This window comes from Perognathus longimembris, chromosome 4 (genome assembly GCF_023159225.1).
Source record: "Perognathus longimembris pacificus isolate PPM17 chromosome 4, ASM2315922v1, whole genome shotgun sequence".
Lineage (NCBI taxonomy): Eukaryota > Metazoa > Chordata > Mammalia > Rodentia > Heteromyidae > Perognathus > Perognathus longimembris.
In genome coordinates, this window is record NC_063164.1 from 15,702,024 (window position 1) to 15,729,970 (window position 27,947).

At 50.4% G+C, this 27,947-nt stretch overlaps 1 protein-coding gene across 1 annotated transcript; it reads right to left on the bottom strand.

The window, feature by feature from the left end:
- Window positions 1–552: 552 nt before the first annotated feature.
- Window positions 553–27,709, bottom strand: Vil1 (villin 1). Its single transcript, XM_048344760.1, has 20 exons — window positions 27,638–27,709; window positions 22,772–22,857; window positions 22,192–22,266; window positions 19,703–19,899; window positions 17,758–17,866; window positions 17,549–17,659; window positions 15,081–15,283; window positions 14,890–14,968; window positions 14,686–14,784; window positions 13,829–13,982; window positions 12,840–12,940; window positions 12,615–12,752; window positions 12,019–12,177; window positions 10,470–10,649; window positions 9,776–9,921; window positions 8,577–8,721; window positions 7,932–8,120; window positions 6,616–6,684; window positions 4,625–4,765; window positions 553–855 (listed from the first exon to the last, which is right to left on the bottom strand). Exons 2-20 carry the CDS (start codon window positions 22,844–22,846, stop codon window positions 742–744), a joined length of 2,484 nt encoding a protein of 827 aa, XP_048200717.1. The 5' UTR covers window positions 22,847–22,857; window positions 27,638–27,709; the 3' UTR covers window positions 553–741.
- Between the last annotated feature and the right edge of the window lie 238 nt (window positions 27,710–27,947).

Consider the following 27,947-nt stretch of genomic DNA (forward strand, 5'->3'; position numbering starts at 1 on the left):
ATTGGAGAGGAGTCTCACAGACTTTTCTGCCCGGGCTGGCTTTGAACTGCAATCCTCACATCTCAGCCTCCAGAGTAGCTAGCATTATAGGCCTGAGCCACCAGGGCTCAGTTGAGGTAACAGTTTAGCATTGGCCTTAGTGAAGCCCTAGTTAAGTACTGGGTGTGGGAGATGAAGTACCATTTTGATGCTTTCTCCTAGGTCTCAAATCCAGTCCCGGTGGATGTGTTGCCCTCAATGGATACTGTTTAATCAATGTTATGAAGCCTTCTAAGAGGTAGTTTCCTAGGCCATTCAACTATCCTTCAAAGGAGGCCTCTTAGCTTTTATCGCCTGATAATGCAATGAGGAAAGTGTATGTGAAAAGAAGATGTAAATCCCAAATGCCCCACCTCCCCACTATAGCTGAAAGTGTGTCATGCTGAGAAAAGTGTTGTATGGGGTGTTTAGTGGTTCCTGTAAGAACGGAAGCCCTAGAGAAAGATGAATAAACATGATGCAGCACCCCAGAATAGAAATGCGCAGACCACCTTCATTCAGAGCACAGGCTTCTTGGGAGGCAGAATCTTTCTGAAGAAATGGGTGGTAGGTCACTAAACAAAAATAGTATTGCCACACACTGCTGCTCACAAGTACAACTGGAAATTGTCTTCAACTGGAATAGGCCTAAAACCAGTAATAAAAAGGCAGCCCCGTCACATACAGAAGAATGCTGCTCTAAAGGACAATTACTATTGCTTCTCAAAATAGTCCTTTTTCTTTCTTGAGGTTTTGTTGCTTCCATCGAGGCAGGGCGGAGAAGGCAGCTGGAGTCATCCCCAATGCCTTAGTGAAATCTTCAGTGGACAGGTGTTCCTAGGAGAGAGGACCAAACGGAACAGGTCACAGTCTTCCACCTCGGTTTGCCGATGAGTCATGCAAGTATGGCATGTAATCAAATGAAGAACAGAGTCAGCATTTGGACTTCCAGAGAATCCTTGAATTTGTTAACATGGAGAGATAACATGATAGATTGGACCCCTTTGTGCCCAAGCTAAATTCACATTAGATTTGAAGTGGGATATATTATCTCTTGTTTATGAGAATGAGAATAGTACTGTAGGGGCTGGGGATATGGCCTAGTGGCAAGAGTGCTTGCCTCTTATACATGAAGCCCTGGGTTCGATTCCCCAGCACCACATATACAGAAAATGGCCAGAAGTGGCGCTGTGGCTCAAGTGGTAGAGTGCTAGCCTTGAGCAAAAAGAAGCCAGGGACAGTGCTCAGGCCCTGAGTCCAAGGCCCAGGACTGGCAAAAAAAAAAAAAAAGAAGAAAGAAAATAGTACTGTATAAGATAGAGTAATGCAAAAGCTCTAGTTCATCTGCCTTCACTTATCAAACATAAGCCTGGCCCACAAAGCAAGCACTCTGTCCCTGCGTGGATACATAAGCTCTCACTGCTGGAAGGGAATATGGAGCTCTTCTAGGTAGAGCCCATTCCCTCCAGAGGGGGCCTGCCTCCTGGATCTACCTTGCTTTTGACCAAGTTAGGTAGGCCACAAGGGAAGTCACCTGCTCTAGCCTGCATACTGCTGTGTAGCACTTACAGATACTGAGGCCAGTGTCAGTACTGTCAGCCCTTTCTATTGGGATCACATACATGGATTCCACCAACCATAGGCTGAAAGCATTCATGGGGAAAAAAGTCTTCTCGACATTCCCTAAGCAATGAAGAGCACTTATACTTGATTAGGCTTTGCAGGTAATTGAGATGATTCAGTGTATATGGGAAAATCTGTGTAGGTTATACACAAAAAGTATGCACAGTGCTTTAGACAGAACTTGATTCTTGAATTGGGTATCTTGAGGATTCCTGGAACCAGTTCCCTGCACATACTAAGGAATGACTTGTTTTCAGATGCCGAGGCTAACACCAGAAAGTAAAGTCACGTGACGGCAGTACACATTCCACTGCATCGTGCTGACCTTTCCTGCCTTGAGTGCTTTCAGGTATCCTGTGAAGTCTTTCCTAGACCTAAGTACTATGCTTGCAGTTGACTGGAGCTTTACCACTCCAGATGGTGTCATCTCTCTTGGCATTCAGGCTTGTGCCTGGGTAAATGGCAAACATTGCCTTAAGTCCCACCGGTCGTACTGTCCATGTTTACTATGTGGGTTTGGCTTCAAGAGATAGTGGGCGAGCAGCTGCAGAAAGCAGAACTGAGGAGGAAGGGAAGGGTTTAAAAAGGAAAAGCTAGGAAGGCCATTGAAAAAAATCCAGAGTCATAGATTGCCCATGTTGAGGGAAAAAAATATTTGGATAAATGGCTGGTACCAGCTCCTCTGATCTGGAAATGACCCCGAAAATGAGCATAATCTTATAAAACACAGGGTGATGGAAAAGACATTGATCCCCAGTTGGTTGTACTGTTTGAGGCAGCTAACAACCCTCCAGGCACATTCAAGGGCAGTTAGTGAAATAAACTGAGCTAGAACAGCTCATCTCAGCCTTTCCCTCCTATACATAGTCTCAGGCTTAGAGGTTGACAGGATCAGAGTGAATGTGGTCATTTTCTCTTTAAGTCTTGAGCTGCCCTCACTGAAGTGAGTTTACCCTGGGCCACATTGCATTGACTCCCTGACATCCCTGTATTGAACAGCTCTTTGGTAAATACCTGTAGATGGGTTTCGAGCTCAGTGTGGGTAACCTGTCCCAGTGTTCTACCTATTAAGTAGCCATCCACCCCAGGGTACTCTTTCCTTGAGGCTCTTAGGAGCCCCTCCCTCCCCAGGCAGGGCAATGAAGCAACTTGTCTTGATAGAGTGGTAAAGTCTATATGTAGTACTTCCACCCCTGGCTCTGCCCAGTTAGGGCTGCTGTGGCCTACATCTGCATATGGCTCCACTGTGCCTACTCCGACCGCTCCTCAGCTATGTCAACTACTGGACTCTGACCTCCAGGCCAGAAAGCATAGAATGCCCATCCCAGTGAACTTGTGTCTTCCGGTGGGTACTGCTGTTGAACTCTGCAGACCTGCCAGTTGATTACCAACCTCACCCACACCCACAACCCACTTCCCTGAGGTTTACTCATTGGGCCTCAACATTTACTGATAGCATGCAGCAAGATCTGCTATCCCATTCTTGTCACTGGCTCACCTTCAGAGTTTGGAATGGCCAGGAAGGTCTGAAAACCTTCCCTACCTTCTCAACTCTCCTGCAAGGATGTACACTATTCCTATGTTACAAAACCTACATCAGCCATGTGCCAATGTCTCATGCCTGTAATCCTAGGTCCTCAGGAGGCGGAGATCTGAGGGTTGCAGTTCAAAGCTAGCCTAAGCATGAAAGTCTGTGAAATTCTTCAATTAGCTACCAGGAAACCGGAAGTGGCACTGTGGCTCAAGTGGTAGAGTGCTAGCCTTGAGCTGAAGAACTCAGGGACAGAGCCCAGGCCCAGAGTTCAAGCCCCATGACTGACAAAAAAATTAAAAAGGGTGGGGGCTAGGAATGTGGCTTAGTGGTAGAATGCTTGCCTAGCATGCATGAAGCCCTGGGTTCGATTCCTCAGTACCACATAAACAAAAAGCCAGAAGTGGTGTTGTGGCTCAAGGAATACAATGCTAGCCTTGAGCAAAAAAGAAGCTCAGGGACAGTGCCCAGGCTCTGAGTTCAAGTCCCAGTCAGTGGCTCATATCTATAATTCCAAATGTTCAGGAGGCAGAAAATTGAGAAGATTATGACTCAAGACAGAACTATATAAGCCTGATGTGGTACAGGACAGTCATACCAGCTCTGTGGATGAAGCCAAGGCTAGCCCCAGAGAAAAATGTGACACCCTAGCCAAAAGATAATGTCAATAAAGGCTAAGGGTGTGGCTCAAGTGGTAGGGCTCCTGTGAGCAAGAGCAAGATTCTGAGTTTAGCTCCAGTACCAATCCCCCAAAAAAGTGTGTGTGTGTGTGAACATCAAACTGCAACTGCTTCAACCACAGTGCCTTCCTGTACATTGATGGATAACACATTACTTCACAGGGTAGAAGGCCCTCCCAGTTTAGTTCCTGCCTCCCTCTCTGGCTGTTCATTCTCCAGAAATAACTTGATTTACCTTGGTAATTAATTCCTGTTCGTCTTTCAGAAGGAAGTCTGACTAAACCAGACCTATTTTTGGAATACTCTGGGGGGGGGGGGGGGGCAGGGTATGCCAGTACTGAACTCAGGACCTGGACACTGTCGCTTAGCTTTTTCACTCCACTCTACCACCTGAGCCATACCTCCACTTCCAGGTTGGCTAGTTGGGGAAGAGTCTCATGGACTTTCCTGACTAAGCTGCCTTAGAACCATGATCCTCATTAGCTCAGCCTCTTGAGTGGCTAGTACTACAGATCTGAGCCACTGGTGCCTGACTTGGAACATTCTTGCACCTGTATTTCCCCTTGGTGGCACTTACCCTCCCTAAGATTAGAGTGTCATTATGCTTCCCTGCTCTGTCCCCGGGGATAGAAGCTTCAAGAAGGTGATACCAGGCTCGTTGTGTTCACCAGGGCATTCCCAGCAACCTGTCCCTCGCTAAACACAGCTAATCAGTGTCTCCACAAATGGATGAGCTAGAGTCCCCATATCCGGCTGGGAGAGCCTGACCCACCTCCTTCCTGCTAGGGTCCACGCCCTCGGGGAGCTCTTCCACAGGCTTGTTTACCAGCTGCTCCAGGGGGAAGATGGGTAGGGGCCCTGAACTGAAGCTGGTGTTAGCAGTGAACACATCCACCTTGGTGCTTGTGATGTCCTGGGGAAAGAAAGAAGCCATGGTCACTTCAGCTGCTGTGTGGCTCCCTCCCAGGCTGGCTTTCTCCAAAGTCAACATTGATTCTATGATACTACCTTGGAGAAGCCTGTCCTGTCCCACCCACTCCAACACACACACACACACACACACACACACACACACACACACACCTCACAAGAACACACCTCACTGAATTAGACCCAGGAACCAATGGTCTCTATCTGACCAAAGTAGGTTGAATCAGGATGATTATTTTTTTCAATGACTTATTAACTTCTCCCTGGCTTCCCCCAGAGTTTGAGATTCTACTCTGGATATTTATGACCTTGTCTCTCTTATCTGTAGTGAAACTCCCATCCATAAATTAATTCAGCCTTGACCTATCTATCATTTCCAGTCTGCACTGTCAGGCCATCGGGACTGAGAAGTGCCACCATCTGTGGGGTGGAGAAGCCATGAATGTCATCATAATTAGCCCAATGCACTTGGGAAACTGCTGTCCAGTTCTGGATGCATTTCTGTAGAGTTAGCCTTGCCTTGTTTCCCCTGTGAGTCTATGAATTTCTTGAAGAAAACTCTTGACCCAAGTCTACAGGGTAAACATATTTGCATGGGAATGGAAACATATTCTGCCTGGAGAATGGATCTCAAGGATGAGAGTGCATGCATGCCATTATTTGCCAAAGTCAAATTCCTAGACCATCAAATTTACTTTTTAAATTAGGGTCTAGACATGTACAGTCCAGAGCTGACCTTAAGCTCACAGTCCTCTTCCTTCAGTCTCTGGAGTGCTGGTATTACTGACATACACTACTGTGCCTGACAAAATCTGAAAATGCCTTCCTTCTACCCCACCTGTACTCAAGTTTGAACTTAGGGGATTCAGAGCCTCAAGCTCTCACGAGGGTCTTCACTCTTAGCTGGCATTCTACCACTTGAGCCATGCCTCTACTTCCAGCTTTGCTGGTTAATTGCAAGTAAGTTTTGCAGTTTCATCTGCCCAGGCTGGCTTCAAACTGTGATCCTCAGATCTCAGCCTCCTGATTAGCTAGGGTGGGGCTGGGAATATGGCCTAGTGGCAAGAGTGCTTGCGTCCTGAATAGCTAGGGTTACAGACATGAGCAACCTGCACCTGGCTCAAAATTTACCTTTTTTTTTTTTTTTTTTTTGTCTTGGGGCTTGAACTCTGGGCCTGGACACTGTCCCTAAACTCTTTTGCTCAAGGCTAGCGCTCTACCACTTTGAGCCATAGTTCCACTTCCAATTCTCTGGTGGTTATTTGGAGATAATAGTCTCACAAACTTTTCTGCCCAGGCTGGCTTTGAACCATAATCTCAGCCTCCTGTGTAGCTAGGATTACAGGTGTAAGCCACTAGTACCTGGCTCAAATTTTAATTTTTGTTGTTGTTTGGTTTTTTTTTTTTTTTTGCCAGTCCTAGGGCTTGAACTCAGGGCCTGAGCACTGTCCCTGGTTTCTTTTTGCTTAAGGCCAACACTCTACCTCTTGAGCCACAGCGCTACTTCCGGTGCTGAGGAATCGAACCCAGGGCTTCATGTATACCAGACAAGCACTTTACCAGTAGGTCATATTCTCAGCCCTCAAATTTTACTTTTTAATGTGCTATTCTCACCACTCAATCTCCTATGCATGATAAAAATTGGGGAGCATTTCACTAGGAAATGGAGAGGGCAGCAAAACACATTGGTGTCAAACAAACAAACAAACAAACAAAGAACTTCCATGGGAAGAGAGTGGAACGGAGAGGGAAAACACAAGACACTCATGTGGAACATTCTCAGCAGCCCTAGGTCTGACAGTCCATCGCTCAAAGCAGTGGCCTCACACTTACAGCTGTGATCTGGCCCCAGTCCCCAGAGTTTCCAAGCTCCGCCTTCAGGTCCTCATAGGATTTGGCATTCTGTGTAGAAAGCACATAATGGATCAGACGGAGCAAGAGACAAGAGGCTATTTTCCTTCAAGAGTTAAGAAAAAGCTAGGCACCCGTGGCTCACGCCTACAATCCTAGTTTCTCAGGATACTGAGATCTTAGGGTCATGGTTCCATGCTAGCCAGAGAAGAAGTCTCTAAGACTCTTCAGTTCACTGCCAGAAAAGCCAGAAGTGGAGTTGTGGCTCAAGTAGTAAAGCACAAGCCCTGAGTGAGAAAGCAAAGGGACAGACCCTGAGTTCAAGCCTTAGTATCAGCACCAAGGGGGGAAAAAAAAGAGAAAGTGGGCCTGGGGCCTGCTGGTGAGAAGGGAAAAAGGAAGCTTAGAGAGAGCAAAGATATCAACTGAAAACATGGTAAATGGTGAGGATATGACTAAAGGGGCTGACAGATCAGAAAAGGGCCAGGCGGGGCCTGTCTCTGCTTAGCCCAGGGTGAGGATGGAGAACTGGACCTTTGCCCCACCCCTAGAGGCCTGAGACCTTGTTCTCTAGAAAACAAAGTCAAAACAAAACAAAACAAAACAAAAACCTCACTAACTACAGGTTAAAACAACAGATTTGAATACATTAAGCTCTCTAAGCCCATCTGTTGTCCCAAAGCCATTAAACCTGACAGTATATGGCTGTCAAACCCTTCAATTCTGGTTAGCTAAGAACTCAGTTTGGGAATTCTGCTTAATGCCAACCACATCCATCGGCTTTGTATAGCACATAAGACACTAGTAAGTTAGCTAAGTTAGCCTTAGTTGGATGTGGTTTTTGGTTTTGTGTGTGTGTGTGTGTGTGTGTGTGTGTGTGTGTGTGTGTGTGTGTGTTTTGCCGGAGATCAAACCCATAGACTTGAGCATGCTACTCAAGCCTTCTGCCACGGAGCTACAACCCCATCCCTTGTTTTCTTAAGATAGGGTCTTGCTGTGTAACCCAGGTGGGCCTCAAACTCACAATCCTCTTTCCTCTGCCTCCAAGAGTGTGGAGATTAGAGAGGTGGACCACCCCCCACCCCAAGACTCTACATGGTTTTTAATAGACTTTCTTCCCTCTCCCTCACCAGAGGGCTTGCTTAGTGCAGGCTTAGTTTTTATTCTAATCTCTTACATCCAAAGGAACCGCAAAGCCCTGTGGGTTCCGTCTTCCTTAGGGGTGTGCTGTGAAGACAACACCTAGAGAAGGATGTGCTGAGCTATGAGCACCAACCAGGTAGCTAGGGGCTACTCACAGTCCATTTGAAGGGATCCCAAGCTAGGAACCAGCCTGTGAAGGTGGGGGGCTCATGTCCTTGCTTCACCACAATGATGGGGGTTTGAGGGTCGCGGCCGCTGGGGTGGGTCTTGAGGTATTCCTGCACGGTGGTAGCTGCGGCCTTCTTCTCCTCCTCATTGGCATGCTTCCCTATCCAGAAGAATACCTGGCGAGGGTGTCACAGCTTAGTCCTTCCTGTCTTCCCTGCCCCACAGAGCTCTGCCTATCCAGCTGTGGAGACAGCTGTCATGTCCAGCTGTGGAGCCCAGCCCTGTGACTACCCAGTACAATGGCCCTGAGTCATTTAGACTCAATATGGACCTTAGCCATCTGGCCTCGACTCCACCCACATCTGGGAAATAAAGAGGTTGGGCAGATGTCTGTGCCCAGAGCCCAAGATTTTCAAAAAGAGTCCTTCTGCAATGGGGAGAGAGGGTTACATTCTGGCCGGCAGGCCAGGCTGCATCCTGCTCTCTGGACATGTCCCTTCCTCTTCTTTCTTCAGCTTCTGGTGTTCATCAGGAGGGAGAAAAGAGGGTCCCAAACTCTAAAGCCACTGGGGCTTCTTGGGAGTGAGCACCGAGGGAGGTGGGAAGGGGGACCCCCAGGCCCTCAGTCCTACCTGGTCCCAGACATCCAGTAGAAACACATCATCCTCCTCCAAGTCATCCTGATTGAAGTCTGGGATCTCCGTGGCCAGGAAGCGCCCAGTTTGGTTGGAGCATTCAAAGAGCCGAGGGGTGATGACTGAGTTTTCCTCCTGTAGCCTGCAAACGGGGGACAGAAGATTGTACTGGCAGCAGGAAAGGGAGGTGTGTGGAGGCCGGAAGACACAGACCTCTAAGGGGCTCTGACGTGGAAAGGCCATCTCCTCAAAATATGCCCTTATCACTGAAACTGGTTCTCTGCTCATCCCGAGTGCTCCCAGAAAGAGCCCCACACTGCTGCTCTGGACATTTACTCCCATAGCTCTTCCATAGCCCTGGTGGAAAGGTTTCTCTGCTCTCTTTCCTGCTCCAATGCAGTGTCTCTTTGCTTCTGGATACTCTTTTCTTCCTTCCTTCCTTCTTTCCTTCCTTTCTCTTCCTTCCTTCCTTCCTTCCTGCCTTTCCTTTCATCCATCCTTCCTTCCATCCTTTCTTTCCTTCCTTCCCTTCTTTCCCTTCCTTCCTTCCTTCCTTCCTTCCTTCCTTCCTTCCTTCCTTCCTTTCTTCCTTCCTTCCTTTTTCTTTTTTTGGTACCAGCCTGCAGGCTTTAACTCATGACCTGGATGCTGTCCCTGGACTTTTCAGAGTCCCAACTCCACTTCTGGCTTTTTGGTGGTTAATTGAAGATGAGAGTCTCACAGACTTTCTTGCTTGGGTTCGCTTTGAACCGTGATCCTCATTGCTCAAACTCCCGAATAGCTAGGATTACAGAAATGAGCCACTGATGCATAGCAACTTCCAGATATTCTTTAGAATATCTGGTTTTTTCCTTTAGAAAAACCATTTGAGGGCTAGAAGCATGACTTAGGTGATAGAGAACCTGCCTAGCAAATAAGAGGCTCTGTACCCCAGTAACTACTGAGGGGGGGGGGGGGATGAGAGAGAGTCCATTTGAAAGAGGGTTTATGGCTGTGTCAGCCCTTAAGGGCAAAATCTGGGCTCTGACACCTTTTCCTGAGGACAAATAGCCCTTTGGCTCTCGGAGCTGCCTCTGTGGCTGTGAACAGCCTTATGGAAGAAATACCTCTGCCTAGCCCCGGGCATCTCATGGCCAGTAGGAAGGGCACATTGCCATCAGAACAAGAGCTGGAAGAGAAGATCCCAAAATAGTTACCTCTTGGAGTTGGCGTAGGGTGCCTTACCACCCAAGGCCATCCAGAAGTTGGCTGGCTCCTGCCCTTCCACCACCACTTGTTTTTCTGTCCGGGAGATGGTGTCAGCAACCATCTTGGCCATCTCCCGCTCATCACCACTGCAACCCTGGTGGAAGTGGGGTGGTCTGTGTTGGGGAAACCATGCCTAGGGCCACCCCTCCCCTCCCCTTCTGTCACATTCTGCCCCAGAGCTCCAGGGTCTCTTCCAGGTTGGGACTGTGCCCACAGCCCCTGCAGAGACAATTCTCCATCCTCTCTTCCACCCTTGGCATGCCACACCAGAGATACAGCAGTGGAGACAAGAGACCCCAGAGGGCCTAAGGACTCGGGCAGGTCATGAGACCGCACACAGGGGTTACAGGGAAAGGCAAGTCACAAGCATAGAGTAGGAAGAGAGCCCTTAGCCCTCCCAGGTGCCTGGAGACCAGTGGAACCCTACAGACCGTTCTGACCCAGAGGCAGAGAACCTGAGTGGACCTGGAAGCAACACAGAAAGACCAGAGCCACAGGGACGGAGCTTGGGCTCCCTATGGTGGCTGGGGACCCAGAGAGTGGGGTCTGGTCATCCCAGGTCCTACCCTACGTCAGATCACTCTGTGGCTAAGGAACTCCTGGGGCCCGCTTGGGCATAGGCAGCCTGGAGGCCCTGCACACCTTCCCACACCACAGGTAGCAGCAGGACGGAGTCTTGAGGACAAAGACATCGTTGGAATTGAGGGAAGTGGCTCGGGCTGTGACCTCAAAGGCTTTGGTGTTGTTGGCATTCGTTCCCCGGACCTGGAACAGCCTTGTGGAGGGCACAGGCTCCGTGTTGTTCTCTCGGGATGTGCCTCCCTGCAGGTGTGGGGAGAAGGCAGGAGAGAGAAACAGGGATGACTTAGTAAAGAAGAAGACACCGATACGCTGGGAAGGGGGGGCTCCTACTCAGCCCTCCTTCATGTCCCCCAAAATATCATCACAAGACTCATCTTCCCCCAAATGGCTTTGACCCTGGTATCTTCTGCTCAGAAACTTTCTGTCTCTCCCCATTGCTTATAGACAAAAAGCCACGTCCTTCCTGGGCATCACGGAGGTGCCAACTGCCTTTGCAGGTTCTCTTCTCTCTCCAGACCCTCAGGTCTGGCTTGGCAAAGCTTCTCACTGATCCGAAGACCCTTCAGCCTTGCTCTGCCCTTGCAGGGCCAGCCCTTACCGCTGCTAAGGTCTATAACTCTGTCCCAAATGTCAACACCTTCACTAAATTCCCCCTTTTCAAGGTAAACAGAGCCGAAGACATACAGTATTTCTTTTCTCTTCTCCTTTGAAATAGTTTTGCGTGTGTGCCGGTCCTGAGGCTTTTAACGCAGGGCCTGGGTGCTCTCTCTGAGCTTTTTTGCTCAAGGCTAGTGCTCTCCTACTTGAACCACAACTCCACTTCTAGCTTTTGGGTGGTTAACTGAAGAGCCTTTCAGTTGTTCCTTCCCAGGCTGGCTTCGAACCAAGATCCTTAAATCTCTGAGTAGCTACAATTATAGGCCTGAGCCACCCATGCCTGGCTAAACTCAATTTAATGCCTGCTATTGAACCACATTATACTCCTGGCTGAGTTCACTGCTCAGGGACAATCATGTGACTGTCCTCTCCCCACAAGATACTAAGCCATATCAGCCTGCCATTCCTCTCCTTACTCAAAGGCCTGTGAGATGTCTTTTTTGTGGAAAGCATCAATGCATTTTGGACATGTGCAGCTAAAAAACCCTTTTTCAGGTAGAAGAGTCAATAGTTAGGTATGGAATGCAGACAGTACTTGCGCGTGGTGAGAGTTCATTAGCACTGTGTGTGTGTGTGTGTGTGTGTGTGTGTGTGTTTTAACCAGTCCTGGGGCATGGGACTCAGGGCCTGAGCATTGTCCCTGGCTTTGCTCAAGGCTAGCACTCTACCTCTTGAGCCACAGCGCCGCTTCCAGCTTTTTCTGTTTATGTGGTGCTGAGGAATCGAACCCATGGCTTTGTGCATGCTAGGCAAGCACTCTGCCGCTGAGCCACATTCCCAGCCCTCATTAGTTCTATTTTTAAAGAGCCTGCGTGGTTGTTTCTGTTACTAGTTCCACATTGGTGATGGAGCTTTGAACTATCCTTTCCTATGAGGTATGATCTTTGCCCAGTCCCATGCCCACGCCACACCGCCTTCCCCATCTCCTCCTCCATACGGCAGCCAGCCATACCTGGTAGACCACCATGCGTCCCTTGAAGATGGACATAAGGTGGGGTGGCTCCCTGCCCATTGGGACCCGAATCTGGACCGGTTCATCATTGTACTTCTGATCCAGGATGACAGCTTGATAGGCCGAGGCTGCAATTTCATCCTGGCTGGCTTGGCTGCCCTGGGATGAGCAGGAAGGAGAAGGCACCCCATCAAACAGCCACCCTACACACAGCCAAGGCCTGACTGGAGCACACCACAGTTCTGACCCTCTTCTCCCTCGCTGGCCCCATCCTCAGGAGACTTCCACCCAATTCACACCCCCTGCTCACTTACACCCGATGCACAATCCCCAGGCAGAACAGGTGACAGCAATGTGCTGGTGTTGGGGATTGGAAGGGAGACTCAGAGAACCAAAGGGGAAAAGACTCAGCATGGGGACACTGTGGGAGCAACCTGACAGCCAGATGACCCCAGGATGGAATGTGCTGCCTCTGATAGCAGTGAACACCCCCCCCCCACCATCACTAGGGGTATTCAGCCCAGGGTAATGCCAGAGCCCTGGGAAAGGAACGCTGAGCCAGAGGTATTCCAGGTGAGCTAGGGCAAGGGCCTGACCTGCCAGATGTAGAGCAGGTAGTGCTGCTTCTCGCCAATGAGGTAGGTATAAAGCAGCAAGTAGCAATCGCCACCATAGAAGTGGCCCAGCCACTTGGAATCCACAGGCACCAGTTCCAGATCCTCAATGCGCCACACCTGAAACCAGAATCAAACAGGTCTGAGCTCCAGGCTGGGCTCTGCCGCCCCCTCCCCACCCAGCACGGGCCTCCCCCTCTCACACACCTGCACCTCTCCGCTCCCATCATCCACCATCTTCTGCTGGGCTGCTACCTGAGGCTGGACATGCATGGATGTGGCATCAAACTTCACCTGTTCTACCTTGGCTGTTGGGGACAGGGGCATCATGACACCAACTGTCACCATCTGGTCCCCCATGTCTGCACAACAACCCTGAATGGTGGCTACCATTCTTAGAATTATAAGGACCTTAGCAGAAATTGTTAGGAGAGTGAGAGTAAAGTAGTTGAGTAGCAGCCAGGTACCGATGACTCACGCTTGTAACCCTAACTACTCAGGAGGCTGAGAACTGAGAATCATGGCTCAAAGCCAGCCCAGGCAGGGAAGAATTTGAGGCTCTCATCTCCCGTGAATCACCAAAAAGCCAGAAGTAGAGCTGTGGCTCAAGTGGTAGGGTGCCAGCCTTGAGTGCAAAAGCTAAGAGGCAGTGCCTAGGTCCTGAGTTCAAGCCTCAATACCAGCACCAAAAATAAATAGAAGCTCAGTAGCTTGCCCAAGGCCACACAGAAAATAGAAAAGCTATAATACAGAATCTCATCTCCACCTCCTTGCCCTTAGGACGCCTGCTTCCTCGATGCTACCCAGAGAAGCCACAGAAAGGAACAAGACCAGGGTCTTAGCGTTAGTGCTCGACACCATCCACTCACCCTGCTGCATTGAGGCTTCAAGCCCTGACCTTGCCCAGCTCTCCCTAGGATGGGGGCGCTATACTCTCCCTTCAGCCTCCCCCAGCCTGCCCTCAGCAAACATTGCCTGGTTGATTCACCCCTGGGAATGAAAGGCAGGTCACTGGTAGCTCCCACTCTGTGACAGCTCTCCAGTGGATCTGTGTTCCCTGAGATCCACGTCCCACCCTGGGGAGTTCATAGCCAGACGAGTGGAAATGAAGAGGCGAAGCAAGGAGGAGAGGAGGAAGGCCGGGTTGTCTGCTGGCCTAGCTCCCGAGCCCTGGATTCTATGCGGTGGTTCCTCACCTACAGAGCCCACAGTGTGGGTTTTGCCCAGGCCTGAAGTCTTGCTGGGCACGGTCCACTTCTGGAAGAGCTGCTGAAAGACGGCGGACTCGGCCCCGTCATTTTGCACCTCTACCTGCGTGCTTGCCGGGTACTGCTTGGCTTTGATGAAGTTCTGGGAAGAAAAGGGGTGGCTGGAGGCTTTGTCCCCGTCTTCTCACTCCCTGTCCTCCATGCAAGTCAAAGCCTGGCCCTAACCCCAACCAGGTCTACCTTCCAATCTGCTCCTGGCTCCAACACGGATCCCAATGCCAACTCCCAACCTAACCTACTCTGCCCTCAATTCAAGAGGAAACCTGACCCTGCCTTAAACCTAACACTGGCCTCCAGTCTCCTGCTCACATTTCTCTTAAATCGAATGGTGACTCCAGACCTAACTCTAGATCTAGATCTGACCTCTAATTGACTGTACCTTGATTCTAACCCTAGCTCAGTGTCCATCACAACCCCAAACCTGCCCCCATCCAACACTGGTCACTGAGCCCCATCATCCAATTCTGACTTGGCCCTGGCCCCAAGCTGACCCAGTCTTCTTGTGTCAGAAGGCCAGCTTCCAGGATCCTTCTCCCTCCTCTAAGCCAAGCTCAAATGTGTGGAGGTAACAGCTTACATCCTGGGAAGGGCTGCCTGGTGGCTGACGTTCTGGTGAACAGAGAACCCCCCCCCCCACACACACACACAAAGGCTACAGAATAGCCCTCTAACACCACCCCGGTCCTCTCTCCTTAGGCCTCTACCTGTGCTATTCCCTGGTCTGAGCCTCTGCGGTCATCGGCTGCCCTTCTAGCCTGGCCCTCCTCCCTGACCCCTGGCCCTACCAGAGCCTGATTCATGGCTCCCTTCCTCTCCTGGTCGTTGGCTTTCTTCCCCTTCCACACGTAGATCTTCAGGCCCCCCTGGTCCAGGATATAACAGTCCTAGTGGTGGGGAGAGAAAGAGCCAGGTGAACCTCATGGTGTGGTGATGGGTGTATCCTGTAGCACCCCAGCGTTTGCCCGGCTTGGGGAAGAAGTGAGCCTCACCTCGTGGTTCAGCAGGTTCTGCGTAAGCGGCCGGGTGGCGACTTCCCGGACCACCAGCTTTCCCTCTGAATCAGACACGCTGTGGGACAAAGCAAAGGTGAACCCCGCAGCCAGGCAGGCACCCTGCCCCGCGCCCACCCCCCCAGCCCTGGAGTCTTTAGCCCCCAGGAAGATCCTAGCCCCGTACTCACTGGTACAGTTTGAGGGCAGCCTTGAGTGCGGGCTCTACCACTGAGTCAGGCACCGCAGCCTTGAGCTCCCGCCGCTGGCCAAGCACGTGGTTCATCACCGCCATCAGCTCCGGGGATTCGGACTCCTTCTCCCCGTCCACCACGCCCACGTAGGTGCGCCCACCCCGCTCCTGGTCTCGGATCTCCTTGGCCAGGGTCATGCCCTGCAAGAAGGTGCTGGGTCACAGAAATGGAGGGGGGCAGGGGCTGGGGATATGGCCTAGTGGCAAGAGAGCTTGCCTCGTATACATGAGGCCCTGGGTTCGATTCCCCAGCACCACATATACAGAAAATGGCCAGAAGTGGTGCTGTGGCTCAAGTGGCAGAGTGCTAGCCTTGAGCAAAAGAAAGCCAGGGACAGTGCTCAGGCCCTGAGTTCAAGGCCCAGGACTGGCCGAAAAAAAAAAAAGAAATGGAGGGGGCAAAGGGTGAACAAATGCACCAATGGCGCCCACTCGACACCCTGCTGAAAAGGAACTGTACAAACTTGTGGGCAGGGCCAGGAGGGAGAAGCCGGGAGAGAGAGGGAAGGGGTGACATTGTCCAAAAAGAAACGTACTCATTACCTGACTCATGTAACTGTAACCCCTCTGTACATCACCTTTATATAACAATATAATTCAAAAAAGAAAAAGAAGAAGGCACCAGGGCTGGGCGCTGGTGGCTCATGCCTGTCATCTCCAGAGGCTGAGGTCTGAGGAGCTTGACATTGTGCCAGCCTGGGCAGGGAAGTCCGTGAGGCTCTCATCTCCAGTTAATCACAGAAAAAGCTGGAAGTGGTGCTGTGGCCCTAAGTAGTAGAGTGCTAGACTTGAGCAAAAGGAGCGCTGGGGCAACACCTATAGGGCCAGAGTTCAAGCCCCAGGAGTGGCCCCCAAAAAGGCTCCAAGTGACCCACAAAGACTGGCTCTGCCATCCCAATCCTTCTTTGTGAGCCCCAGCTCACCTGACAGCCCTCAAGAGGAGAGGTGGCCAGGCTTTTCAGGTAGGTGCAAAAAAAAAAAAAAAAAAAAAGGCCAGAGGAAAAGCAAAGGGAAAGCAAAGCCCCTCACTGGCAGCAGAGTGGGGGTGGGGGGGGGAGGGGAGACCCACACTCACTGGGCCTTTAGTTTTGACGTTGTTTGAAATCTGTGCTTTTACTCCACAGCTTTGCACAAGTCCTGAGTACTGAACATCATAGTACTATACTCAGTCTCTGCCCCAAAGTGAGCTTACACGCTCACAGTACACACACAAACTCACACGCAAATTCATACACACACAAACTCGTTCAGCACAGCAGGATACAGGCTCATATATTGGCCTATTTATACATGCAGCTACTAGGGTACAGTCCTCTCTCTCTCTCTCTCTCTCTCTCTCTCTCTCTCAGTGAGTCACCCTCCTTTTAGTCCCAGCGCCCCCCCCCCACCCTGTGCTCCATCCTCTGGCCATGCCATCTCAAGTCCCAGAGCCTGGTGTGGGCCACATCGCGCATGTTCCTGTCTCCATCCCAGCCCTCTGCTCTTGTGGTATTATCCAGCATCCCAGAAGACAGCCCTACTTTAGGATGCCCCAAATTGCGTTCTGTTTTCTCCCTGAAATCTTCTCCATCTCAGGAACTGGCCCTCCACCCATCCCTGGCTCTGGAGTCCCGTGCTTTGAATCAGCCTCCACTGGGCTGGCTCCATTCCACACTCCTTTCACATGCTGCACACGGTAAGTCCAGAGTCTACCTGCCTGGGCTCAACCCCAGGGACCTCTTGCTCCTGTTGCTCCACAAGGGTCAGAGGGGCTCCAGATGGCCTTGACGTCTCCTTTGCCCCATCTCCACTCAGAAGTCAGACGACCACCAGTGACCGGGAGCACTGAGCTACAAACCCTCATATACAGCCCTCTGGCCGCATGACCTGCCCAGTGAGAACCAATGCCTGCTTGGCACTCTCCTGCTCTGCCAGGAACTCTCAACAGTCCCCTCCTTCCTGTCTCAGGGTCTTCTGTCCTCGCTGCCCCTCATTCTAGAAGTTTCTCTGGATACCTAGCGCTAAGCTCCTCCCCAAATCGCCTGTCCTGTTCTGGTCTTCCTGTCTCGCTCCCCCACTCCACGGCCAGCCGGAGAGCAGTGCCAGGTTGAGGTCCTGTCCATCCCATTCCCTCCCAGTTCCCTAGGCTCAGCATGGGGGTCTGCCGCACTGTAAGGACTCACTCCTCCCTGGGGTTTAGCCACAAGCGCACACACGAGCTCACAAGCATCTCCACGCATGTGGACAACAGATCCTCCTTCTTACACTGTCCTGTCCCCAACAGTCAATGGAGGGGGGTCTGGAGGAATGGAGGCCAGCCAGGGAAGGGTAGGGGGTGTGGCCAGTTGGAGTGGGAGCAGTGCCAGGTCTGCAGGAGCAGGTAAGGCTGGCTGGGATTTCAGGGAACTGAACGCCAGGAAGGGTTACCCTGAGTCTCTCCATGCGATTGCTCTCTGGTCCATTCCACTGGATGATAAGCTTCCCCAGGTCCAGCAGGAAAACATCCCCTCGGTTGAAACTCTTCCAGGACATCTCCACCTAGGAAGCACAGAGGAGTCTGGACCTTGCTCACAGCCTGTCCATGTCTGGCCACCCCTCCCTGCCCTCTGTCCGGTATCCCAACGGGGCACACGCACCTCTCCAGCTACCACGTTCCTCTTGCCCTTGACATGCAACAGCCGCTGGACATCGCTGGCATTGGTCTCCACGTGCTTCATGCCAGAAGCCACGCCCCCTTTCCTGATCCTGCGAAGAGAGCAGAGCTGACCCCAGGAAGTCAGGCTGGTAGATGCTCTAAGACCCCACCTCCCCAGATGGCGGTGCCACTGGGGCTCTCTAGGCCCTGGATTGAGTAGGGTGAGGAATAGGAAGTATTTAAGACTATGGCTCATGGGCACTGGTGGCTCATGCATGTAATATTGGCTACTTAGAAGCCTAAGATCTGAGAATCACAGTTCAAAACCAGCCCAGGCTGGAAAAGTCTGTGAGACTCTTATCTCCAATTAACCACCGGGAAAGTGGAAGAGGAGCTCAAAGTGATAGAGTGCTAGCCTTGAGCCTTGGTCAAGCCCCATGATTGACCAAGAAAAAAACAAGACTATGGCTAATTGGATTGCTTTCTGCCCAATTTAGAAATCAGGCATAGCTAAGTTTGAGAGCATGTACTACTATGGGGGAACCAGAACTTCAGAATTCTAGAAAAGTCAGTGTCTGGTGTTTGAGAAGAGGGAGCAGCTATCCCCCTGTTTTCTGGAAGGGGAGGGGCCTGAAATAATGTGCTCTGAACCTCCTGATGTACAGAAATTCACAAGACCAGAGCCACGGGGCGTCCCAATAGTCCCTGGATCAACTCAGGGTACATTCAAAAGGGCAGGACCAATGTTAGGGCAGCAGCAGCAAAAGTAAGGGTAAGAAATGAAAAGTTGGAGAAAAATCAGCAAAAGTCCAGAGGTCTGGGTGCTGGTAGCCCACACCTGTAATCTTAGGGACTCAGGAAGGTGAGGTCTGAGAATGGAGGTTCCAAGCAAACCTGGGCATGAAAGTCCATGAGACTTTTATCTCTTATTAACCAAAAAGCAGGAAGTGGCCAGGCACCCGTGGCTCACACCTGTAATCCTAGCTACTCAGGAGGCTGAGTTCTGAGGATCGTGGTTCAAAGCCAGCCTGGGCAGGAAAGTCTGTGAGACTCTTATCTTCTATTAGTCACCAGAAACTGGAAGTGGCACTGTGGCTCAAGGGGTAGAGTGCTAGCCTTGAGATGAAGAGCTCACGGACAACGCCCAGGCCCAGAGTTCAATCCCCACGACTGACAAAAAAAAAAAAAAAAGGCAGGAAGTAGAGCTGTAAATCAAGTGATAAGGTATCAGCCTTCAGCAAAAAAGCTGAGAGACCGTGCCCTGGCCCTGAGTTCAAGGCTTATTACCTGTGCACATGCGCATGCACGCACACACACATACACACACACACACACACACACGTGATTCCTTCCTTCCTTCCTTCTCTCTCTCTTTCTTTCTTGTCTTTCTTTCTTTCTCTCTCTCTCCCTCCCTCCCTCTCTCCCTCCTTCCCTCTCTTTCTTCCTTCCTTCCTTTCTTTCTTTCTTTCTTTCTTTCTTTCTTTCTTTCTTTCTTTCTTTCTTTCTTTCTTTCTTTCTTTCTTTCTTTCTTTCTTTCTTCCTTTCTTTCTTCTTTTTTGTCCATTGTGAGGCTTGAACTCTGGGCCTGGGCACTGTCCCTGAGCTCTTTTTGCTCAAGGCTAGCTCTCTACCACTTTGAGCCACAGCACTACTTCCAGTTTTTGAGCCGTTAATTGGAGATAAGAGTCTCGCAGTGACTTTTCTGCCCAGGCTGGCTTCAAACCATGACCCTCAGTCTCCTGAGTCACTAGGATTACAGGCCCGAGCCACCAGCACCCAGCTCGTCCATGCGATTTCTTTCCATGACCTCCACAACCGCAGGCTTCCTTCCCTGCCCAGGTCACATCTCAGGGACCACTGTAGATCTCAGGGTCCTTACCTCCTCAGCTCAGCCCCCACCTGCCACTCCCACCTCTAACCCCCAGCCACGGAGCACCCCTCCATACACAAGGCCCTGCTTGAAGTAGCCTCGGAAGGCCTCACTCTCATTCCCTTGGACCTCCCGGTGCTGGACAGCTCGGCCTTTCAGGAAGTCATCCATCTGGGTTGTGTAGATGGCCGCTGCCCCCTGCTCGTCCTGGGACGAGTCTTGGCCGATCCAATAGTGGATGTCATAGGACAGGTTGGTGCTGGTCTTGTGGATCTGGGGAGACAGGATAACTGTGTACCCAAGACGGGCTTGGACTCTCATACACAGAGCCCCAAGGTAAGATTGGCACAGGGGCAGCACAATGGTTAGTCAGGGCCATGAGTTGCCTTGCCACTGACTCTGAGGTAGGGGGTGGGGTGCTAACATCCCCTCTTGGGGCCTTGTTCCCCTCATCTTGGAATAGCCTGCATGGATTATAGCAGTGTTTCTCCCTTCAGAGGACCTTGAGGTGACCAGATGTATAACTATTCTAAGGGGTTTTCCTCTGTCTATAGAGGATCAGACCCCTGTGGGTAACAAATTCTACCATATTCCAGTCCCTTATAAAATTGGCATAGTAGCGATGCAGAGTAGAATGATCATTTTCATCATTGTGGAGGTTAAAATATGTTCTGTGAAATATGTGTAGTAACTTAAACTCAATAGAGGGGGAAAAAAGGCATAGTATCCAGGCACTGGTGGCTCAAACCTGTAATCTTAGCCTCTCAGGAAGCTGAGATCTGAGGATCTCAGGTCAAAGCCAGCCTGGACAGGAAAGTCGGTGAGACTCTTATCTCCAATTAACCACTCCCAAATTGGAAATGGAGCTGTGGCTCAAAGTGATAGAGTGCTATCCTTTGGGCACAAAAGCTCACAAAGACAGCACTCAAACCCTGAGTTCAAGCCCTAGGACTGACCCAAAAAAGGGCTTACAATTTTCATAAATATGTGCACAAGTACAGCATTCGGGATGCTTTAAATCACTTACAGATAATTCATAATACTTAATGCAAGGCACATGCTATGCAAGTAGTCACTGTTCTTCACAGAATGGTAAGAAAAGTATGTACATATTTAACACAAATGTAATTTTTTCCAATTTTTTTCTTTTGTTCTACCAGTCCTGGGGCTTGAATTCAGGGCCTGAGCACTGTTCATGAGCTTCTTTTTGCTCAAGGCTAGCATTCCACCATTTGAGCCATAGCCCCACTTCTGGCCTTTTCTGCTTATGCTGAGGAATTGAACCCAGGGCTTTGTGCATGGTAGGCAAGCACTCTACCACTAAGCCACATTCCCAGCCATTTTCCAAATATTTTTGACTTCTGGTTGGTTGAATCTGTTGGTATTTTGTATATGTAGAAGACAACTGCATGTGAAATGATTATGTAAATATAGCTACTTTCTATTTTGTGATACATAACACTCACTTGCATTTATAATAAAGACGTAGAGTTGCTAAATAAATGCATTTAATTATTTTATTTTATTTTTTGCCAGTCCTGGGGCACTTGAGCTACAGCGCCACTTCTGGCTTTTTCTGTTTATGTGGTGCTAAGGAATTGAACCCAGGGCCTCATGTATGCTAGGCAAGCACTCTACTGCTAAGCCATATTCCCAGCCCCATTTAAATTTTTAAAGTGAGCTAGATGCTTGTAGCTCAGGAAGGTGGGAGCTGTGGATGATGGTCAAAGCCAGTCTGGCAAGGAAGTCCATAAGATTCATATCTCCAATTAAATAGCAAAAAGCCAGAAGTGGAGTTGTGGCTTAAGTGGTAGAATGCTAGCCTTGAGCAAAAGAGCTCAGAGATAGCACCCAGGCCCTGAGTTCAAGTGAAAGTTCAAATTAAAGTGAAACCATCCACCAGTGCCTCAGACCTTTAATCCTATCTACTCAGGAGGCTGAGATCTGAGAATCGAGGTTGAGAACCAACCAGGAAGGCAAATCTGAGAGTCTTGGCATGGCTCAAGTGATAGAGTACCAGCCATGAGTGAAAACAAGCCTAATGAAAGGGAGAGGCCTTGAGTTCAGGCCCCAAGACTGGCACAACATTTTCTTTTTAGTGAATCAATATACTTTTTAAAAATCCAAATGCTTTTTATGATGCAGATGGTACCGGTGAAAATCATGAAGGGGATTGGAAGCCGGGCATGGTGCCTCATGCCTATAATCCTAGCTATTCAGGAGGCTAATTCTGAAGCTTGTGGTTCAAAGCCAGCCCAGGCAGAGACTCTTTTCTCCAACTAATCACCAAGAATCCTGAAATAAAGCTATGGCTCAAGTCAGAAGATGCCTAAGGAGGTTGGACATGTGAATTTAGGTAAGGGGGACACGGCACCAGTGCAGAAGGCCCCCCAAGACTTCTGCACGTTCCTCTTCCTTGTGCAGCCTCACAGGCCAGTATCTGAGCACACCAGAAATGCTGTCCCCAGCAAAGCCACCCTCCCCACCGCCCCCACCGCCTCTTTCCTCCTTGACACCGCAGGGGGCTTCGCTCCCATCAGCCCCCTCGGTGCCCAACCCACTCACAGCCAGGAGTATGTAGCAGTCACCATCAAAGAAGCTCCCAAAGGTGCTGGAAGGGACAGGCACCATCTGCATGGCCTGAGGGGGGAGAGAGAGAGAGATCAGATAGCTGCCTCCACCACCATGCCCCAAAATTCAGGACGAGGAGAAGGCCCAAGGGAAGCAGGGGAAAAGGTACTGCAGGTCTGCGGGTGTAACTCAGTGGTAGAGAGCTTGCTGAGGGATACCTGGGTTCCCTTCCCAGCACTGCAAAAACCAATGAACCCCCCCCAAAAAAGCAGAGAGCCAAGGAACAAAAGGAGGGAATAGGGAGAGGGAGAGGGAAAAGGAAACCCTTGAGAGCAGGAGCAGGAGAGGAGAAAGAGAAGAGGAGGTGGAGAGGAAGGTAGAAAGAGCTTGAGGAAGTAGAGGAAGAGAAGGAGAACTGTAGCCAAGGAGGAGGAGCAAGGGATGTGGGTGACAGGGAAGTGAAGGAGGGAGCTGGCGGCAGGTAGCAGCTCCAGGCAGCCCACAGGGCAGGGCTGGAGGAGACAGGGGCAACGCCAAGCCTTGGCGTCCTCTCTTCCATCCCACACTCTCTCACCTCGATCCTCCATATCTGTATCCCTGGAGTTGTGACGTTCAGAGAGCCTTTGACTTGGGCGTTTAGTTTAGTCATGGTGATCGAGTCTGTGGAGAAGATGTGGAGAAACCAGGGCTGCAGAGCTAGGAGAGCCCTAGGATTCAGGGACTACCCTTCCAGCTCAGCCCGTGAGGATACCCCACAGCGTCCGGAAGCTGCAGGCTCAGTACCAAGGAGGGATAGAGGGCTGATTCCTCACTAGAGGCCCTAATTGCCCAAAGGCCGGTCGCTAATCTTCCCACCCCACTATGATTGTGACTCTCACTCAAGGGCCTGCCTGGATCCATAGCCCATCAGAGCTCTCCTTCGGCTGGCACTCAAATCCTCTCTTTTTGTGCTAGCACTGGGGCTTGAACTCCAGGCCTGGGTGCTATACCTTAGCTTTTTTACTCTCGGTTGGCACTCTACCACTTGAGCCACCGCTCCACTTCCAGCATTTGGGTGGTTAATTAAAGATAGAATCTCACAGACTTCCTTGCCTAATCTGGCTTCCAATTGTGATCCTCAGATCTCAGCCTTCTGAGTAGCTAGGATTACAGGCGTGAGCTACCAGTGCCTGGCATGGGTACTTTCTTTATCTTCTTCGATTTCTGTTTTTTAATTTTTTTTTATAACAGAGCCATGTTTAGTTTTTTAAAAAAAAAAACTACACAGTTTCCAAAACAGAAAAGAGATGAATTGATAACAGAAGAGCAGGTAGCAAAATGTAGTGTGTCCACACAATGGAAGACTATTAATCCATAAAAAGGAATAGCGACCCGGTATGTATATACCACTATCAATGTGGGGGAAGCTCGTGCTAAATTAAGGAGACAGGCACAAAACTACATATTGAACAGCTCCATTTACCTATTGAGGACAGGCAAATCGAGGCCATGGTTGCTAGGGGCTAAGAGGATGAATGGAGAGTGGCTACTAATGGGTAGAGAGTTTCCACCTCTAGAAAAGTTACGGAATTAGATAAAATGATGGTTCATTATGAATGTAGTGAATGCTACAGAATTGTAGGTTTACAATAGATAAAATGTTTAGGTGCAATGACATAGGGCTGTAATACCAATGACTTGAGAAACAACCATCAGGAAAATCATAGTATAAGGCCAGCCCAGGCAAAAAAAAAAAAACAGTGCCTGGTAATAGGCCTACCATCCTAGCTACTTAGGAGGCAGAAGTAGGAGGATTAAAGTCTGTGACTTTCCCATAAGAAACTGGGAAGCCCTCCTTGAAACACAGAAAGAGTGACAGTGTAGCTCAAGTGGGAGATCATCTGTCCAGCATGTGTGAGGCCCTGAGTTCACACCCTTGAACCATCAAAAAATAATAATAGCAAAATAAAATGGACAAATGGCTGGGTAGAGCACTACATGCTCAAAGAGGGCTGAGGTAGAAGGATTACAAGTTTGATACCAGCCTGAACTACAAAGAAGACCTTACCTCAAAATAAATAAATAAATGTGAGTAAAAGAGTAAATCATATATATATACATATATATATATATGTATCCATGATAAGTTTTTAAGAGTATGTAAACCTGGGCACTGATAGCTCACATCTGTAGTCCTAGCTACCCAAGAGGCTGAAATCTGGAGATTGCAGTTCCAAGCCAGCCAAAAAGATCTGTGAGACTCTACCTCCGCTTAGTCAGCAAAAATGCCAGACTGGAGATGTGGCTAAAGAGGTAGACTATTAGCCTTGAGAGAAAAAGCCAAGCAAGACTGCAAGGGTAAGTTGAAGTCCTGGTAATGGGGGGGCGGGGGCAGGGGGGAAGTGTATGCAACCATTTTCTATTCCTCACCTGCTACCAGTCACTGCTGTTGTGGCCCACCTAACAAGACATAACTCCCCGGGACAAGTACCATTTCTATTTCTTCCATATTCACATCCTTCCTAGTGTATGATATAGTACCAACTTCCTACCAGATAGAGGATGGATGGATAAGGGGAAGGATGGATGGATGACTGGATGGACAGGTAGAAGGATGAGAGAGAGAATTCTCTTACTACTGTGAACACCCGCCACACACGAAGCTGGAAGAAGTCTTTCTCTTAACATATTGGCTGTTTCTGTTTTGAACTGAAGCTGTGTTCTTTGCTCTAGCTGTTGATCACAATCCACCTGGGGAACTTTTTAAAAATACTGATGCTTCTGTGCTCAGGCCAAATCCCTAGGAGCTTTGATTTAATTAGATCAGGACTAGTTCTCGGTACCTTGTTTTCTGTTGTTGGGAGATGGGGCATGAGTGCTTCTAACCACCCTCTCCAGGGATTCTGCCAAGAGCCGGGGCAGAGAACCACTTGTTCCCCGTTAGTCCCATCCCTCCATACTTGGCCCTCCCCAGTAGGTGGGAGGCCACCCCATTCTCCATGAGCCCCAGCCTTACGGAGTCACCTTCCATGACTGCCCCTTGAACTGATGAGTAATGAATGAAAGGTCAGAAGGCCCCCACTGGGCAAGCCTCTGTACACTGTAGCCTGGGATCTCTCTCTAATCTCCTTGCACTTTGACTTTGAGTCACATCTTAGAATAATAAATGTCTATCCTGGCCTTTCACCACTTAAGAGACTCCCCCTTCTAAACCCCAAAAGGTAGCCGCTCCCCTGAATGTTCTAGAAGGCAAAGCTTTCCTGATCTGATCAACACCCTTAGTGATTCAAACCCCCTGTCCATCACAGGCAGCTTTCAGTGGGTTTCTGGGAGCCCCTTGGGCCTGACAGCTACCTGATACCCTTGTTGACCATGGCCTCCTCCATCAAACATTCCTCACGGTGAGGAGTCCACAGGGCCCATTTGGATACAAAGGTGAATGACATTCTCTGATTTATTCTCGTTACCACCTTGGTCACTCTCCCTGCTTTAAACAGACTCTTTGGCCCTCATTAGCTGCATGTAGAATGTAGACACGTTCTTCCTCTGGAAGCTGGAATGGTCTAGATAATCTCTACAGTCCCACCTATTGACTTGCCAATCAATAGGCAGTGACCTAGCAACAGGGGTTTAATAGTGGATCTATGGAGCCAATTCCTATCTCTCCGAGAAGGGATTCAGGTTCTTTGTCTCCTCCTGGAGGGAAATCAGGCTTTGGGGCTTGTGGCAGCCTGAATTGGAGGGGACCAGCCTCCTTAGGGCCAAAGATGGGCAAGGAGACTGCAGAGCTGCCTCTGAGAGGTGGCCAGGCCCATCCCATGAGAACCTCTAGCTGCCCCTTACCCATGTTGGTCTGGGCAAATGCTGCACCTCTGACCCGGTGGCACCTCTGCCACTCTCCCGCCTCCCCCAAACTGCAGCAGGGACTCTGGGTCCCCCAGGCTCCCCACTCGGCAGGCAAGAGCCCTGGTTTAGATATGTGCTATCATCATCCTCAACGTGCCCTCACTCCTGGTCCCCTCTCTTTTCTGTCCCGATTTAGAAAAGGACACAGCACCCTGAGACTTCAAAGCCAGCATGAAGCATCCTGATCTCTTCCCACTCCTGCCCTTCGACCCACCCAATCTCTCTGATGTCTGCCCCCCTCTCTGCAACATTCGGCCTTCTGGAACTTCCATGGGCTTGCTGGCCCAGGACTGCAGGCTGCCTGCCCTTTCTGTCCCCACCCCACCCAACGGCACCTGTGAAACTCTTTGATGCTCTTCCACATGATTGAGGTTTCATTTCTCCGGGTGACCTTCCACAAAGCCTCAGGCTGGGCCTTGGGGACCCCAAAGTATCCTGAACTGTTGCCTCTCTGGGCTCCTGACCACATAGTGAAGAAATGACCTAGTGATAAGTTTGAGGTCCCAGGCTCCAGGACCCAAGCAGGTTGTGGCCCCCAGGAGGTACCCCACCAACACTTATAGAGCTGAAAGGCTGAAGCATGGAATGGAAGGAGGGTCTTCCTGGGCACAGCCATCTTTCCTTTTATGTCTGCTGTCCTGTCAGTTTCAGGGTGCAGCTTTAAGGAGCCCTGGTTGATACCACAAGTCATGCTTCTTAGTCAGGCCACTCTGAACTGGACAGTCTGGTTAGGACCTCCCCTCCCCCGACAAAGGCCATCTGCCTTCCCAGGCCTGTGAGGGTACAAGGAGGGACCACCCCTTCCACCCTACCGCCTGGCCACTTCAGCCCCATGGTTGGAGATGGTTGAGCGGATGATCTTGGGAAGAGGGTGGCCAGGAGTCCCAGGGCCCTGAATGGGGCTTGGCACCTACCTTCAGCTCAGCTGAGTGGGGTCACAGTGGCTGAGGAAACTGGGGGTTAGATTTGGAGGGAGAAGCTGTCAAGGCATGACCAGGGCCTAAGACCCCGCTGCTACCAGTCTCTGCTTCTCCTCTGACTCTGTTTCAACCCATTCAGTTCCTGCTGGCGTTTGCCACAAGATCTAGGATGCAAGGACCCTGAGGTCCCAGGAGAGTCGAGGGTATGGTGACACAAGGAGAGACTTTTTCAAGCAAGGAAAAAATGATCAGTGATGAACTGAGACAGGAAGCAGCAAAGTCAAGTCCGGGTGGCCAATACGCTTAGCTGCTCAGGATTATCCTAGTCTTAAACTAGAAATTCTCAGACCCAGATTGTGCCTCAAGTCTTGGGCAATCCGATGACTGACATCCGTCGTGGGATTGGGGTGAAGGGGGGGGAGGGAGGTGCGGGTAGTCACAGGAGAAGGGTTTCTGTCCTTGGAATCCCAAGACCACAGGCTGACTCTACTTTTCTGGAATCTCACCATGCCCTTCCTCACACCTCTAGCCCACATAGTGTTCTTTACAAGGTCCCTAGCATTCAGAAATAAGCAAGGATCCTGTCCCCTCCCACTGCCCTGTGGTCCCCCGCTGTCCCCACCTGGGTGCCTTACCCGTCTGGAGGAGGCAGCCGCCACCTGGGAGAGCTCAGGGAGTTGTGGCGAGCTAGCTGCAGGAAAACGACCTTTGTCCTCCCCCCACCCCCCTTGGAGGAACTGCCTTCACCATATAAGGGAAGATAAGGCCCCAGAGAGAGAGAATGGATGGGGGGGGGGGAAGGAGGCAGGTGCCCAGTCAGGTCCCTGGGAGCCTAGAGCCCAGGGATAGCCTGACAGCCACAGCTCATGTGCCCCACCTTGGTTCCCAAGTGAGCCACCAGGGATGGGGTGTAATTTCGCCTAGGGCTCAGGCCCTCCCTCTCTG